We start from the raw sequence: 18063 nt of genomic DNA, 5'->3' as shown, positions 1-18063 counted from the left end.
GTTTTTCAAAATGAAGGCTATTTTTGGAGAGATTTGAGGGTATTTAGGAAGTAAAATTGACAAGACTTGAATCATCTTTAATTTCATTATGTAGAGAATCATTGATTCACACGCTTACATCTCTCTGTATGGTAAGTATGTAAGTTAGTAGAATGGCTTGTAAACTATTTTGTAATTCATTTTCTGTGAGTTTATTAGTAATTCATTTGTTGGTATAGACTGAAACGCTACTTGCAGTGGAGGGTTTGAAAAAAGCATCTTGGAAAGAGTATGATTTCCCTCCAGAAGCTTGAAAGAAACTAGTTACAAATGAATGAATCTTCTATTTTCTTTATGGAAAATTGAAAAGATGCTTCAAGCTGTGTTTATGTTAGATTTGGCATCACACTGTATGTATTGCAAAGATACTGCAGAAGGAATCCTGTTGTGAAATTACATGAAAAACAGTGGTAAACTGAATTTCTTTTAAATGAGTGTTTTTACAATTTAAATTTTGTTTCTGCTCGGTATTTTAAAAAATATATATATATATGTGTGTGTGTGTGTGTGTATATATATATAGTTCAGAGCTTTTCTAGAAAAGTAATAGAAGACCAAAGAAAACCACAACATAGCAACGCAAACATGGAGATCGCTCTGAGGTGGAAGAGACTTCTTGGAGCAGCAGAAATAAAATTTCCACTTGATCTTGCTGTTCTGCACAAAATTGGTAAACACAGTCTTTTCATTTTATTTCAGCGTCTTCAGAATTTGGGGTACGTTCTTTCAGATCTTGGATAGTTCTGAATCCAAAAAAAAAATGTAATGTTCATTTTCTTGTCTAATTCAACGCTATTCGCCTCTGAGTTGTGAGATCACTTCTTTAGACTCATTCAATGTCATCTGTCCTAATAATGGGCACACCCCTCTGTGAATATCCTCCTGCGACCCCATTTTCTTTGCTCTTTATCTGTTTCTTCTCTACAGCCCCTAAAGTGTTGACAGGCTCCTATCCGAGCGGTATACCCGAGGGCAGCAGTGTCCCCACAGCGGTCTGGTCATCCTGGGAGTGTTGGCCTGGGATCGGTCTAGGGGCCGCCAGGCTGGAAAGCCAGCCTGGAGGCTGCGCAGAGAACCGGACGTCGTCATGACAACGCCACCCAGCGTAGGGAGGCGGGGAAACTCGAGTGCGGAAGTCTCCGACCCCGGCCTGCCCGGCAGGGCTGCAGAGGCCCGGGCGTCGCCATGGCAGCGTCGGGAAGGGGTGTGGCCTGCGACGGGGCGCCCCCGCCCCGCGGACCCCGCCCGGGCCTGCACCGCGGGCGGCGACCTCGACGCCCGCAAGGGTTTGAAACCGTTTTGTGGCGGCGGCGGCGGCGGCCGGTCGGAAAGCTTGCACGTAGGGGCGCCAGTTCTGGTTTTCTCGAATCCCTTCCCGGGCCCCCACGCGCGGGTTCTCGGTGGAATTTTGTGCGGGAAGGGGTCGCCCCGGGCCGGCCGCCGTCCAGGCCCCTGGCGCGCGCCGCTGCGGCGTCGGGGCGCGGCGGCCGCGGCTCCGCGTGCGGAGAGGGGTCCGGGCGGCGCGGGCCGGGGCTTCTGACAAAGTTGGGGGCAGGCGGGGCGGGTCAGCACGCGGGGCCCCGGCTCCCGACGGGACGGCGCCTGTGAGCAGACGTCGGCGCGCGGCCGCGGGGTCTGGGCCGGGTCGCCCCCCTCTCCCGGGGTCCCCGCGCGCCCCCCGCTTTGACCTCCCTCCCTTCTGCCCAGGTCCTCTCCGGGCAGGAGCACTCCCTCCGCATCCGGGCGGGGGTCCTGGGCGCTCTGGGGGCGGGCCCTCGGAGGCCCGCGCGCCCCGGCCCGCAGGGCGGACCCAGGCCCGACTCCAGGGTCCCCGGGACGATTGCGGACCCTGCGCGCGGCCTGCCGGCTGATCGTTGTAGAGAAGCCGGACGCGGGGACTCCAGCCGCCCCGTGGGGGTCAGGGTGCGGCGGGGGACGGTCCCTAGCTCCCTGGCCGCCGGCCCCGGCGTCCCTGGTCTCCGAGGCGATGCCCACAGGTCGTGGGAACCGCGGTCAGTGCCTGGTAACTATCCAAACACCCGGAGGTGCGAGCTGGTGAAACAGGCACCTGTAAACGGGTTTCGGGTTTTGTTTAATGACCCGCCATCCACTTCAAGTACGATTTGATTGAGCAGAATTGATTTTAGGCGACTTGGAGGAGTGTGTTTATTTCGCATGCCCCGGGGCGTGACCTGTGTGAGCGGTGTCTCTCTTTGGGGGTGTGGCCGCGTTTCCCCAGGACCTAGAATGTGTGCGGCTTCCTCGTGCTTTTCTAGGACCGCTGAGCACCCTCAGAACCACATCTTAGCCCATTTCCTAGCTGTCAGCAGAGACACAGGTATAAAAAAAGACCATGAGCTAAATATATTAGAGCTATAAGCAAGAATCATCCAGTTTATTTCTTTTTATGTGATGGGTAAACACATTCTAAGTATTTTAAATCTAACTCAAAGACATAGCTTTACTTATTTTTTAAATTCTAATAATTTAAATCTGCAATTCTAATAAGCCATACATAATAAAACTTTTTGATTAGCTGGGATTAAGTAGATGTAACCTACCTGTAAGAGGTAATTCCTTAAAGGTTTGAAGCAAGAATTCTTTGATGATTTGAACCAATAACTTAATTTTGTTTTCATTTTGTTGGAGAATAAGGGATAAGAAAAAGCTGGGTTTTAGCATTGACCAAGTATCACTGATTCTTCATTGTGCTTTTTAAAAAGGTATTTATTTGGCTGCACTGGGTCTTGGTTGCTGCATGGGGGATCTTTAGTTGAGGCATGTGGGATCTAGTTCCGGGCTAGGAATGGAACCTGGGCCTCGTGCATTGGGGCCTCAGCATCTTAGCCACTGGACCACCAGGGAAGTCCCTCTTTACTGTGCTTTTAAAAAAATGTATACTCCAGTATTGCATGTTAGTATAGCAATTTGATTGCCGGTCTACTTTCCAAAATACTTCTTGGAGGTATTGCTGATTTATATTTGAATGGCCAACAGATATAATGAATCTGAGAGCTGATGGTTTCAGAGTTTGAATCTGAGCTTTATGCTTAATTTCATGACTAAGTGAGTCTTTTTACTGTTGAGTTTTCATTTCCTCTAACACTGAACTTTAACATCTCCTGCCTATGTCAAAGGATTGAACGAGAATTCGTGATTATAAGGAATCTTTGTTTTAGCGGTAGCTAAAGACCCTGATGCTGGGAAAGATTGAAGGCGGGAGGAGAAGGGGACGACAGAGGATGAGATGGTTGGATGTTGCATCACCGACTCAATGGACGTGAGTTTGGGTAAAATCTGGGAGTTAGTGATGGACAGGGAGGCCTGGCGTGCTGCAGTCCATGGGGTTACAAAGAGTCTGACACAACTGAGCAACTGAACTGAACTGATGGACCCTCCCAGGCATATGTTTGAGTATGTGGGCAGGATGAACTGTTTAAGCCTGGAAGTACACTTCAGGTCAGAGCTGTGCTTAAGGCTCTGGGTTTCTGTGTTTCCATTTGTTTGTTTATCCATTTGATTAATTGCTTTTCAGCTTAATGATAGTAATATAACATCTGGCAGTGGTATCTTGTTACCAGCTTTCTGTTGATACTTTCTGTTACTGATGGAGTTATGTAAATTATGCAGCTAATTATTGTAGGAATGTAAACAAAACCAACCAGAAACTAACCAATCATTGTTTTTATTTAGTCACTAAGTTGGGTCCGACTCTCTGCAACCGCATAGACTGTGGCCCACAAGGCTCCTCTGTCCATGGGATTTCCCAGGCAGAAATACTGGAGTGGGTTGCCATTTCCTCCTCCAGGGGATCTTCCCGACCCAGGGATTGAACTGTGTCTCCTTGTGTCTCCTGCGTTGACAGTAGAGTTCTTCACCACTGCACCACCTGGGAAGCCCTAACTAATCATTAAACGTGATTAAATAGAACAAAATTTATGTTAACCAAGGCTTGAATTCAAAAATATGTTTCTTTTACTGTAATGCAGAAGGTACCATGACCAGTTTTGGTTAACAGAATTAAGGGCAATAGTATTTCTATTCTAGAAGAACCATTTGGTACTTGGAACAACAACAACAAAAAAAAACCCGCCACAGACATACCTTGTTTTATGGCACTTTGCTTTATTCCGCTTCACAGATACTGTGTTTTTAACAAATGGAAGGTTTGTGGCAGCCCTGCCTGGAGCAAGCCCACCACTTGCCAACACCATCTGCTCACGTCGTGTCTCTGGGTCACAGTTTGGTAATTCCCAGAACATTTGAAACCCTCCCCAAAATGATTACAAGTGATGGATAGTGGTTTTTTTGGTTTTGTTTTTTAGCAATAAAGTATTTTTAAAATTAAGGTATGTACTTTTTTAGCATAATGCTGTTGAACACACAATAGACGACAGCATAGTGTAAACATACCTTTCATATGAGGGAGCGTCCCTGGTGACTCAGATGGTAAAGTATCCACCTGCCGTGCAGGAGACCTGGGGTCCATCCGTGGGTCAGGAAGATCCCCTGAAGAAGGGAATGGCAGCCTACTCCAGGTTTCATGCCTGAAGAATCCCGTAGCCATTCCAGTCCTTCTTTTATGCACTGGGAAAGCCCCGTGTTCGGGTGACTCGCCTCGCTGTGGCGTGTGCCTCGTTGCTGTGGTCTGGAACTGAGCCTGCAGTGCCTTTGAGGTCTGCCTGTGTTTGTCCCATGGAAGTGGGATGTTCATTTCTTCAGCTTCTGTCACATGCCATGTGGTGTACTGGGCACCTACTGAGATGCGTCAGACACAGTCCCTGCCTTCCAGGAGCATCTCACAGATGGTGGGAGACGTGTGAACAGTGTGCAGTTGTGTGAAGAAAGACAGCTGTGAGCGTGCACACTCGGATGGAGCGAAGAGTCTGGGCCACGCGGGGCAAGTCTCAGATGGGCACTTGAGCTGCACTTGCTGACTCCAGGCAGGGGGACAGCCGGTGAGGAGGAGGAGTGATCCTCTGGAGAGCAAGCCTGAGCGAGTGCGGACCGGCAGGGAGTGCTGGTGGCGTAAGGGCATCTGGGGGGCGGTTACTGAGGCAGAGTGCGTGTACATGTGTGTGTGTAGAGAGAGTGGTCATCCGTGGGGTGGTAGTGAGGCAGAGTGCGTGTGTGTGTGTAGAGAGAGTGGTCATCCATGGGGCGGTTCGTGAGGCAGAGAGTGTGTGTGTGTGTATAGGAGTGGTCATCCGTGGGGTGGTTGGTTAGGCTCTGTGTGGGTGTGTGTGCGTGTGTGTCTGTGTGTGGGTGTGTGTCTGTGGGTGTGTGTGGAGTGGTCATCCGTGGGTTGGTTGGCTGTGTGTGTGTGTCTGCCTGTCACTATGTGTGTGTGTGAGTCTGTGTGTTTCTGTGTGTGTGTGTCTGTGTGTGTGTCTGTGTTAGGCTGTGGGGTGGTTGGTTAGGCCCTGTGTGTGTGTGTGTGTGTGTGTGTGTGGAGTGGTCATCCGTGGGTTGGTTGGCTGTGTGTGTGTGTCTGTGTGTGTGTGTCTGTCTCTGTGTTTCTGTATGTGTCTGGGTGTGTGTGTGTGTCTGCCTGTGTCTGTGTATGTGTGTGTGTCTGTGTGTGTGTGTTGGTCTGTGTGTGTGTCTGTCTCTGTGTCTGTGTATGTCTCTGTGTGTGCCTCTGTGCGTGTGTGTCTGTGTGTGTGTGTCTGTGTCTGTCTGTGTGTGTTTCTGTGTGTCTGTGTGTGTCTATGTGTATGTCGATTTGTGTGTCTGTGCCTGTGTCTGTCTGTGTCTGTGTATGTCTTTGTGTGTGTGTGTGTCTGTGTGTGTATCTGTGTTTGTGCGTCTGTGTGAGTGTGTCTGTGTGTGTGTTTCTGTGTGTGTGTCTGTGTCAGTCTGTGTGTGTGTGAGTCTGTGTGTATGTCTGTCTGTGTGTGTGTCTGCCTCTGTGTGTGCCTCTGTGTGTGTGTCTGTGTGTGTGTGTCTGTGTGTGTGTCTATGTGTGTAGTATGTCTGTGTGTGTATGTGTGTTTGTGTGTCTCTGTGTGTCTGTGTGTGCGTGTCTGTGTGTATGTCGGTTTGTGTGTCTGTGCCTGTGTGTGTGTGTCTGTATGGGTGTCTGTGTGTGTGTCTGTGTGTGTCTCTTTGTGTGTCTCTGTGTGTGTGTGTCTGTGTGTGTATCTGTTTGTGTGTCTGTGTGTGTCTTTGTGTGTGTGTCGTGTCTTGTGTCTGTGTCTCTGTGTATGTGTGTCTGTGTGAATGTGTGTGTCTTTGTTTTTGTGTGTGTGTCTTGTGTCTGTGTCTGTGTCTCTGTGTGTGTCTGTGTGTCAGTGTCTGTGTGTGTCTGCGTGTGTGTGTGTCTGTGTGTTTGCCTGTCTGTGTGTGTGTCTGTCTGTGTCTGTCTGTGTCTGTGTGTGTGTGTCTTGTGTGTGTGTGTGTCTGCCTGTTTGTCTGCCTGCCTGTCTGTGGAGGGACGGGCTCGGAAGGCACCGCACTGGGCCGCCTGACTGGGCCGCCTGACTGGGTCTGGGCTCAGCGGTCGCCCGCGCCCTGGAGGCTGGGGGTGAGGGGCTGAGGGGGAAGCGGGAGGGCGTCCTCGGGACGGGCAGTGAGGGGGGCACAGGCGGGTATGGAGGTGTTTCTGGGTGTTGTTCTTTGTCGGGTCCTGGGAGGAAGTCGAGGCCACACAGCGAGGAGGTCTTCGGCAGGGGAGGGAGGGGACGGTGGGCGACAGTCAGGGCGCCGCGCAGCCGGCGCGCATCTCGAAGATGAGGGAGCCTCTGCCCGTCGCCCCGACTCTGCCGCTGACGCGGGAGCCGGGCCCTGCAGTGGAAAGTGAGGCGAGGCCGCAGCGGCCTGGTCCGGCTTCCGCGCTGCCCCGGAGCAGGAATGCGGAGGGACCCCAGCCGAGCCGCGGTCACGGGGGCAGGGCGGCCGGGGGCCCGAGGGGCGCCTCACGAGGGGATTTGGGGTGCGGCTGGAAGAGCCGCAGGTGGGAGCCGCGTGCTGGTCCCAGCGAGGGGAGTCTGGCTCACCTCCGGCCGGCCCGGCTGCGTGCGGAGCCCCTGTGCGGAGGGGCCGACCCTGCCGTGGAGGCGGCCACGGGAGGGGGCGGAGAGGCACAGCAGGGCAGTTCTGCAAACGTCATTTGCAGATTTGAATAAATGTCGTTTGAACAAATGACAAATGGGGACCGTGTAGCACATAGAGACAGTACCCAGGCATTTCAGAACTTAGAGGAACTTGTGGACCCTTGAGTAGATTTTAACTTGAGGAGTCTTGTCAAAACCTATGTTTCTGATTTTGGGGGTTCACCCCTTTATAATCAGTGCTTTTCCTGTTGATTAGGAAGAAACCCAAGGACCAGTATTTTAAATTTTTTGATGGCAGGACTGTGTGGATCACAGTAAACCGTGCGAAATTCTGAAAGAGATGAGAATACGAGACCACCTGACTTGCCTCTTGAGAAATCTGTATGCAGGTCAGGAAGCAACAGTTGGAACTGGACATGGAACAACAGACAGGTTCCAAATAGGAAAAGGGATACGTCAACGCTGTATATTATCACCCTGCTTATTTAACTTACATGGAGAGTACATCATGAGAAACGCTGGACTGGAAGAAACACAAGCTGGAATCAAGATTGCCGGGAGAAATATCAAGAACCTCAGATATGCAGATGACACCACCCTTATGTGAAGAGCAACTGAAAAGCCTCTTGATGAAGGTGAAAGAGGAGAGTGAAAAAGTTGGCTTAAAGCTCAACATTCAGAAAACGAAGATCATGGCATCCGGTTCCATCACCTCATGGCAAATAGATGGGGAAACAGTGGAAACAGTGTCAGACTTTATTTTTGGGGGCTCCAAAATCACTACAGATGGTGACTGCAGCTATGAAATTAAAAGACGCTTACTCCTTGGAAGGAAAGCTTTGTCCAACCTAGATAAGCATCTTGAAAAGCGGAGACGTTACTTTGCCAACAAAGGTCCGTCTAGTCAAGGCTATGGTTTTTCCAGTGGTCATGTATGGATGTGAGAGTTGGACTGTGAAGAAAGCTGAGCACCGAAGAATTGATGCTTTTGAACTGTGGTGTTGGAGAAGACTCTAGAGAGTCCCTTGGACTGCAAGAAGATCCAACCAGTCCATTCTGAAGGAGATCAGCCCTGGGATTTCTTTGGAAGGAATGATGCTGAAGCTGAAACTCCAGTACTTTGGCCACCTCATGCGAAGAGTTGACTCATTGGAAAAGACTCTGATGCTGGGAGGGATTGGGGGCAGGAGGAGAAGGGGATGACAGAGGATGAGATGGCTGGATGGCATCACTGACTCGATGGACGTGAGTCTGAGTGAACTCCGGGAGTTGGTGATGGACATGGAGGCCTGGTGTGCTGCGATTCATGGGGTCGCAAAGAGTCAGACATGACTGAGCAACTGAACTGAACTGAACTGAACTGAAACATTGTACATTTATGGACATTAAAAATCACTTTTTCGGTATACAGTTTGATTAATTTTTACACATACATAGAATAGGTTCTTATAACCTGCACACATAGCATGTAGAACAGTTCCAGGACCTGTGTGATTTCCTCACCCCGCCCCATCCTGTTGCTAACCCAGTGAATGAGCCTGTGTGCCTGTACCTTTTCTTTGTGCCTGGAGTTTCTGCATGGTCATACAGTATGTGGCCTTTTGAGAACGGCTTCTCTGACTTAGGCTGATGCACTTGCAGTTCGCCCATGTTGTCGGGTGTATCAGCACTTCTTTGCTTGCTTTTCATTGTGTGGATGAACCATAGTTGGTTTATCCGTTTCCAAGGGGAGGGATACTTAGTTGGATTCCGGTGTTTGGAATTGGTTACAGAAGAAAAAAAAAGTGGTTACAGAAGAAAAAAGCTGTTATAAACAGTACATTCAGGTTTCCGTGTGAATATAGATTTCATTTCATTTAGATAAATGCCTAAGACTAGGATTTTTGAGTCCTATGCTAAGTGTGTGCTTAACTGACTAAGAAATGTCTGTTTTCCAGAGTGGTTGCATCATTTTGTATTCCTACCAGCCATGTGTGAATCTTCCTGTTGTTCTGTTCCTGTTGTTCTGTTGTTGTTCCGTTCCTGTTGTTCCGTTCCTGTTTCCTGTTCTGCTGTTGTTGTTCCGGTCCTGTTGTTCTGTTGTTGTTCTGTTGTTCCCTTCCTGTTTTTCTGTTCCGTTCCTGTTGTTGTTCTGTTGTTCCATTCCTGTTGTTCTGTTGTTCTGTTCCTGTTGTCCTGTTATTCTGTTGTTCTGTTGTTGTTCTGTTGTTCCATTCCTGTTGTCCTGTTATTCTGTTGTTGTTCTGTTCCTGTTGTTCTGTTGTTCTGTTGTTCTGTGCCCTTAGTGGTTTGGTATCGTTTGCATTTCTAAGTTTAGCTGTCCTCATAGGTGGGTAGTGATGTCTCAACGTGGTTCTCATTAGCATCTGTCTACTGATTAGAGATGTAAAGCATCTTCTTCACCTGCTTACGTGTCAGCTGTACCTCTTCTTTTGTAAAGGAACTAATTTTTTTGCTGATTACTTTTATTGGGTTGCTTGTTTACTTGTGGTTTAGTTTTAAAAGTTCTTTATGTATTCTTGATATAGGTCCTTTCTGAGATATATGCAGTGTTTCTTCCCAGTCTGTAACTTATCTTTTCAGCTCCTGGCAGAGTTCTTTGCAGAACAGAAGTTTTTTTTTATTTTTATAAAGTCCAATATATCAACTTTTTCTTTTATGGGTAGTGCTTTTAATGTTGTATCTGAGAAATCCTTGACTAACTTCAAGTCATGAAGATTTTTTTCCTATGTTTTCTTGTTTTACATTTTACACTTAGGTCTATGATTTATTTTGAGTTAATTTTCAGTTCAGTCACTCAGTCATGTCCAACTCTTTGTTACCCCATAGACTGCAGCACGCCAGGCCTCCCTGTTCATCACCAACTCCTGGAGTTTATTCAAACTCATGTCCATTGAGTTGGTGATGCCATCCAACCATCTCATCCTCTGTCGTCCCCTTCTCCCCCCACCCTCAATCTTTCCCAGCATCAAGGTCTTTTCTAATGAGTCAGTTCTTTGTATCAGGTGGCCAAAGTATTGGAGTTTCAGCTTCAGCATCAGTCCTTCCAATGAATATTCAGGACTGATTTCCTTTAGGATGGACTGGTTGAATCTCCTTGCAGTCCAAGGGACTCTTAAGAGCCTTCTTCAACACCACAGTTCAAAAAGCCTCAGTTCTTCGGTGCTCAGCTTTCTTTATAGTCCAACACGCACATCCATACATGACTACTGGAAAAACCATAGCTTTGACTAGATGGACCTTTGTTGGCAAAATAATGTCTCTGCTTTTTAATAAGCTGTCTAGGTTTGTAGTCAACGGCACCCCACTCCAGTACTCTTGCCTGGAAAATCCCATGGATAGGGGAGCCTGGGAGGCTGCAGTCCATGGGGTCGCTGAGGGTTGGACACGACTGAGCGACTTCCCTTTCACTTTTCACTTTCATGCATTGGAGAAGGAAATGGCAACCCACTCCAGTGTTCTTGCCTGGAGAATCCCAGGGACGGGGGAGCCTGGTGGGCTGCTGTCTCTGGGGTCGCACAGAGTTGGACACGACTGAAGCGACTCAGCAGCAGCAGGTTTGTAGTGTTTATAGTGTTTCTTAAAATCAGGTAATGTGAGTCTTCCAAACTTATTCTTCTTTTTCAGAATTATGTCTGCTCTTCTAATTCCTTTAACTTTCCATGTAAATTTTCGAGTCAGCTTGTGTATATCTGTAAGGAATACTGCTGGGAATTTTAGTGGAACTGCATTATATCTGTAGATCAATTTGGGGGTGTTCAATACTAATGAATTTTATTTGATCTCTTCCAACAGTTACATAGTTTTCAGCATACAGACTTTTTAATTTTAAATATTTTACAGGCTGAATTATGGAAATGGGAAGTGAAGAAGAAAAATGGGAGAAGCTGGATGCAGAATTTGATCACTTTGTGGTAGATATGAAGCCTTTCGTTCTAAAATTGCCCCATAGGTCAGGTAAGATTATGTTTGAAAATTGGGTTCTTAGCATTAATTTTTTTCTTTGTATTATTTAGCCAAACCAGTGAACTTCCAATATGGAAAGAAAACTGAATTTGTTTAATAACAATTTTCATCTTATAAAGGATTGTTTACTCTGAGCTGTTCGAGGGAACATGGAAATTCAGCGATGATGATGTCCTATTAAACCATGGCAAGGTCTTAAGATGTTACCCGTCCATGTCAGAAGCTTAAAGTGCATAAATCTTTCAAGTTAGCTGAATGGTTTTTTGCTGAGACGTTTTCCTCCTCCCATGGAAATGGTTCCTTTCAGGAGCTTACTGTCCACCTGTCTCTGACCCTTTTGTTTATTAAAGCAGAAAGTAGTGTTAATCTTCCCTGCTTATTGGTTGACTGAATAAAATCATGTGTGAATGAGTTCTTGTTGCTGTCTTGTTTGCAGTTCCTAACCTGTTACCTTTGAGAGGTTTTGTCTCAAGTCAGAGATTTTCAGATAATGTAAGGTTTATCAGAGAGCAGTCAAGGAGACTGTGAGGAGCTTGAAAGCTTCTCTAAGTGATGGCAGCCGTAAGGCTGGCTGTAAAAGTAAATGTGTTTTTGGAGCTTTTGAGTGGAGGGTTAGGAGTGGGGACAAGAAACTGGCGTTTACCCGAGTTTTGTCCAGGTTCCCTCTAGCTCTGAGATACCTAGTGAACTTTACATTCAAACAGAGGAGCCAAGTCCGTGTAGACCTTCACCCCAGGGAAGGGGCTGCAGTGTTTGAGTCCCACGTCCTGTGTCATCCTCCGTGCAGGCCGGCCTGCAGCCCGCCGAGCCCAGGGGTTTGGCTCGGTCTTCCCTTCTCGGTCTTCCTCTGCCTCTTCTCTTGCTTTTTTGGATGGTAACCTCTTTTTTCTTTCTCTGCTGTTCTTAAAATGAGTATTTCCTATCCCCTGGCTCATTCACAGTTAGTTGAATTAGTATTTAATGGTATTTCTACCTGGTGTTCTCTTCTGATATTCACTGTATTATTTCCTTCTTGAGTTAGACCTGCTGATTAGGATAAATGTATATTAAAATCTCTCATTATAAATGTACGTCAAGTCAAACTGTGTTCATATTCCATCTTTTAAAAAGGGATTTGGGGCATCTAGAATGGGATTAATTGTGGTCTTTGGTTTGTGACTCATTGTGGATATTGGTACATCCCTGGTGCTTTTTATGCCATTAATTCATAATGAAAGCTCAGAAACTCACATCCCTGTCAAGACCTGACCATTCATCCAACTTCAATCTCATTGTAGCTAAATTCTACTTCGTTTTCCCCCATTATTTTAAGTAATGAATTTCTTCATTAGCCAAATGGTTGTACTAAGCTCTGTTCATTTGAATATTATATGTTAATAGATTTCAGTTTGCTCCAGGACATATAGAAATGCCCAGTTTGCAAAGCCGTTTAAGTTGATCAGTTTTACTTGCTGTTTTCTTTTTGCACAAAGTGCACCTGAAATCGGGGCTTCCCTGGTAGCTTGGCTGGTAGAGAATCAACCTGCAGCGCAGGAGGCCCCGTTTCAGTTCCAGGGTCAGGAAGATCCGCTGGAGAAGGGAAAGGCTACCCACTCCAGTATTCGGGGTTGCAGAGTCGTACATGACTGAGCCACTTTCACTTTCACACCCAGTGTTTCGAGAAGTGTTTTGTGATTATATAATTTTCAAAACTAAAAATACAAAGTTCTTTAGAGACTACTCTTATACCTGGAGTGATAAGTCCAGCATGAGCAAAGTGGTAAATCAATCCCAGGGGTTTTTGTAGGTAAAAAATAAGCGAATATGACCTTTAGAGACTAAGAGATTAAAGCAGATTTATGATTTGTGTTAGATATATAATCCTTAAATTGAGTTAGACAGCAAGATTAATGTTGAAATAGACTTGGTGAGCCCTGAAAACAATTCTGTGTCATGGTGAGATGAGGCAGTCAATAGGCCATTTTATGTGGATTAAACTGTGGTACATTTTCAAGGTAGTTTTTAAAAGGATAATTATTTTTCAAAATTATATGTAAATACAGTAACCCTCAAATATTTTTAGAGAGGTTAAAAGAAAACCCTGAATAAATCATCCACAAATCCCTGAAAATCATCAGCTTTAATAAATAAAACATTTGTGATTCAATTAGAGATTGAGTTTAAAATGCTTAAGTTTGCATTTTCTCTCTCGTGGTTTTAAAATTATAGAAAGATTTTTCATCACAACTAAAATTATTTTAGAGATGATTTTACGGCAACACTTTTGTCTCAGAGATTTATCTGATGGTAATCCTGGGACTCTAATCGACTGATAAAGGTCAACTAGCCCAGCGGAGGCGGACTGCAGCCCCTTTCCACATCCCGCCTGCAGCCTTTTCTGTGAAGATTGATTAGAAAACAGCCGTGACCCCCGGTGGATGTGTGGTGCAGGGGATTTCTTGCAAACTTGAGACGTTGTGTGGAAGATCACCTGGGCCTGCAAAACTGAAATGTTCGCTGTCTGGTGCTTTTCAGAAAAGATCTGCTAGCCCCTGCAATGGACGAGAGCAGATGTTTTATGGGTCTGTAAGGGAATGTGTTTTCTGAGAAATGCAGCCTAACAGCCCCTGTGTGTGTCTAGAACGGCAGCGGTGTGCACTCTGGATCAGAAAGCTGTGTGAGCCTTCAGGCACCGGCACCGGCATCCCGGGCAGGAAGAACCGCAACTTGTACGCCAAGCTCCTGCTGCACATGCTCCGGCGCGGGGTGCTCGAGGGCCCGTTCACGCAGCGCCCGGAGCCAGGGACCCTCAGAGCCCTGCCTTCCTACATGGTAGGTGTGTGCGCGCCAAGCGCCTTACTGCCCATGCCCAGGCGGGGGCGCCCGAGGGCCCTGCCTCCCTACATGGTAGGTGTGTGTGCCAAGCGCCTTACTGCCCATGCCCAGGCGGGGGCGCCCGAGGGCCCGGTCACACAGGACCCTAGGGTCATTTGTTAAGTCACAAGTCCTAGATAGGTGTTAGCTAAAACAATTTTTTTGCTCCCTGATTCAGTTTTTTCCACCTTGAATGAAAATTAGAGATTGGGCTCTAAGGGGACTACACTTAATTGATTTAGTCACCACAGTATTCTGCACTGTTTCTTTAAAAATTAAAATTAATTTTCAAGCCTTCATTTCCCACTAATTTTCACTGGATTACACTAATAATGTATAGATGTCAGTAAATTCTAGCTTCTGAAGCTTTCTGGATGTTAACATGAATTTGACCAAACTTCAGAATAGTGAATGTGAGGGAAGCCTGGTGTGCTGCAGTACATGGGGTCTCAAAGTCAGACACAGCTTAGCCACTGAACAGCGAATATGTTTTACTTAATGTATATGAGAGGTTGGACTGAATGACGTCTAAGGTTTTTGATAATCTAATAAAGTGGCAATAATTTAGAGTTCAGCAGTGACTTTCTGTACTTGATTTCATTATCGAAAGTCAGCTTTGTCCTTGTGCTTGGCTGAGTCTTCACTGTCTTGGGCCTCGTAACTGTGAAGTAGGTCTTGGTTTATGTGGTGTTTGGGTACTTGAGAAATCTGTAGGTGTTGGTGGTCGCTGATAGATACATATTTATTAAAAAATAGAAAACCCTGCAAAACTTCTGTGTGGTATATTCTAAGACTTGACTCTATTTTATCAGTTAAACCAAAGTTCCGTCAAGAGGCATGCTGCACCCTAGATAGGAATCTCTGTTATTCGTGGCAGAGTGCCAGATGAGATTCTGCTTTATGTGTTAAACTATGGCCATGCGTTTCCTTAAGATCAGTAGTCTTTGGGGTCGTAGTTAGTTGACTTCATCATTGATTAAGCATTGAAGGGACTTCCTCAATTAAAAAGAAACAGCTGTGCTTGTTTGACTTGGGATAGAGGGTCGTGTGTCACCCTTCCCTAGAAAACAGCCCCTGGAGAATTTTTTGAGTAGGATTGGGAGGATTACAGTTAATGCAAACTTTATATGCAGAGTTTTCTTCAGAAATCTGTCATGAAGCCTGTCTCCCATGAGGAGAAATAAATGGGCTGGTGTCTTTCTTCTTAATGACCGAAGATAGAACATTTTCTGAAATATATTCAGATGTTGAAATACAAGTGTACTGTATCATGTTTTCCCATTCACACTCATAGTATGGGATCATAGGAAAGGGCTTTAGTTTATAAATAAAAATAATAACATAGAAGCCTAGAGACCTGTCTTGGATTTTTCGGCTAGGTCGTGGCATAGCCAGAACTAAATTCTAGGTCTTCAACTCTGTTATTACTAATGATGAAGAGGTTTCTAAATTTTTTCTGATTTTTACTGATTTTGGTTTCTCTGCCTACTGATTTGTGTGTGTGTGTGTGTGTGTGTGTGCATGCACACAGAGTAATGATCACAGAGAGCACAAAAATGACCTTTTCATTGTCTTTTCAGAAAGCTAATCTTCCTTTTGTAATATAAATCATAACTATCACATGTGTCTGCCATATAATTTTATGATTTATCAAATTTAAACATGCTATAACTAAAATGTGAGCCATTCATTTTTATGTATTTCAGTATTTCATTGAATGATGCATTTTTATATAATTAAACTTGAGTATTTGAAAGGTTGTTATCAAAGTTGAAACTTGATGGAAATCTTAACTGATCATTTCATTATATAGTACATTTTGAAAGAATAATTTTTCTAATTTTTAAAAATCAGTCCATCTATTTTGATGAACCAAATCCAGCACAAGCGAAAGGGTCCAGCGCGGATGGATTGCCGGACTGGGTGGTGGGTGAGCTGGGGAGCAGCGAGCGCAGACTCAGCGAATCCCGGGAGCTGTCTTCTGGAGAAGACCACTCTTTGGTGCAGTCGCCGACCGCCGTCCACAGGTACGCCCGAGCCCGGGAGTCCACGCACGTTTCATCATTTGGCTTCTCTTTGGTACTGGTTAATACAGTCCATATTTCCTTTTTTTTTTTAAATGGTAAATAGTTGGTTTACTTTATGTTTTTGCTGAAGTTGAGGGCTATGAAGGAATGTCATGTAGGTAAAATGACAATGTTGCTTTTCCGTTGATTGTATATTGAAGATTATATTACATTTTTAAGTGATTTTTGAATATCTATTAAATATTTATTTCTCTTCCCATTGCTTGGGAAATGGTGACTGAAAGTCTGTAAGTAACATAGTTCTCTGTTTTCCTCTGGGACAAGCATGAACTGAGAATATTTCAGTGACTTCAACAAAATACAACATCTTCCATATCCATCTTGAAGCTTATGCTTGAATTTCTTTCCTCTCCCCTCACCAAACAATATTTGTTTGGATTTAATAGAATAATGAATGCAAACATAAACCCCATTAAAATGTGCTTTCTTACTAGATATAAGCTTAAATGCGATTTTTAGTACAAATAAAAGTGAATTTCTGAATTTTAAGTACACGATAAAACAATTATTGTTGTAGTATAGCTTTTGGCCTTTAGGAGGAATAGATTTAAACTGGACTTTAATCACATTCTGAGTTCTGCGTTTGGCGCTGTTCCCTGAGACACTGGCGTACTGGATGGCATCAGCTGACGTGTCGTGCTTCTGCTTCACTCCTCACCATTCCCGTAGTAATCTTAATTTTTGGAATTTGATTAGGTTAACAATGTAATCTTTCTTTTCTACTACTATTTTTTTTTTTTTTTTTGCTTTATTCCTTAAAGGGTACAGAAATCTCACTAGTAGTTTGAAACATCTTCATGGTTGATGTAGTCTGGTTATGTTTTTCAGACGTCACATATTATGGTGGAAAAGAACAGATGAACGTAAAGCAAGAGATCCAGTCCCTGTGAAGTTTTTTTATTAGAAAGGGGAAATAAGTTAATATGGAGAGGCAGAACAGGAAGAGGCGATGTAACTAGGACACGTGTCAGAAGCATAAAAAGGAAGGAGCAGATGAGCCCATGGCAGATGCTTTCCTAGGAAGCCTAGGGTTCAGGACAGGAGGTGCACCTGTGGCCTCCAGGGAATCCAGGTGAATAGGACTTTTGTCTCTCAGAACAGAGGATCAACTTGGAGGAAATATGGTGATAATATTCTTCAAATATTACTCAGTAACTTTTCTGGGCGATGAAACCATAGTAAAATCTCTACGGTTTTAACAAGTAACATTTCTCTTTGTCGCTCACTTATAATAAAATAACATTTCAATGAAAAGTACTTGAGTTTGAGGCTTTCGTTATTGGTTATAAAATAAGTAATTAATGGAAACAGCAGACAGTCCTCCATTCGTACTCAGCCCTTCAGAGGAGCCTCACTGACAGCCCAGGTCTGTGTGGGGGCCTTGTTAGCGCACGCGTGCTCTGTGCGTCTCTGCTGCGCTCTCAAGTGCACAGGCGCTCCCCTGTCCTCGGGCTGGATCTGCAGCTTCACAGCTCAGGCACTGTGTTTCTGTTTGCAGGTTCGCCGTGCCCTGGGCAGGCACTGAGGGCACGTGCCCGAGTCTTAGTCTTTGGTGAGTGTGCGCAGGAGTCTGGGAGTGGGTGGTTAGGCCACACTTTATAAAATCCTGCTTTACTTAGGCCTTTTTGTATGTGAAGTATTTCTCATGGCACTTTAGATTCTGCTGTTTGGGTCCTGGCCTTTCCATATTATTAAAGACGCAGAGGCCTTCTGAAGCCTCTCTGCCAGGACTCCTGTTGAATTTCACCTGTGCAAAGCCTCTTTCAGACAGATATGTTGGGGCAGAGAGAATAGGCCACGAGGATATATTTTAAAAATTATTTAGAAAAACTTGAAGGCGGGATAAATTTTAGAAGTTAAGAGATGTATGGATATAGGCTAGAGATGCCTGTTTGTTTCCTAGCCTTCTTATTTCTGATGAAGTTGTAAAAGAAAATGAAGGAACTGGAAAAGACAACTGTCTTTCTAGTCAAGCATTAGAATTTCACTAAGGCTAAGGCCAAATATGGAGAAGGCAATGGCACCCCTCTCCAGTACTCTTGCCTGGAAAATCCCATGGGCGG

The 18063-nt window shown here is 45.4% G+C and overlaps 1 protein-coding gene across 7 annotated transcripts in view; it reads left to right on the top strand.

The window, feature by feature from the left end:
* The first annotated feature begins 1289 nt into the window (after positions 1-1289).
* Positions 1290-18063, top strand: part of CEP112 (centrosomal protein 112) — a 330761-nt gene continuing 313987 nt past the window's right edge. For all 7 annotated transcript variants that reach the window (XM_061393053.1, XM_061393051.1, XM_061393050.1 and 4 more), the window contains exons 1-4: positions 1290-1378; positions 10938-11051; positions 13681-13871; positions 15768-15940. In XM_061393053.1, coding sequence (XP_061249037.1) covers positions 10946-11051; positions 13681-13871; positions 15768-15940 — 470 coding nt within the window. In that variant the 5' untranslated portion in view covers positions 1290-1378; positions 10938-10945. The remainder of the gene's footprint in view (positions 1379-10937; positions 11052-13680; positions 13872-15767; positions 15941-18063) is intronic.

The sequence above is a fragment of the Bos javanicus genome, chromosome 19 (genome assembly GCF_032452875.1).
Source record: "Bos javanicus breed banteng chromosome 19, ARS-OSU_banteng_1.0, whole genome shotgun sequence".
NCBI classification, from domain to species: Eukaryota; Metazoa; Chordata; class Mammalia; order Artiodactyla; family Bovidae; genus Bos; species Bos javanicus.
Note: the sequence above shows the minus strand (reverse complement) of the source record. Positions and strands in the feature narration are given on the sequence as shown.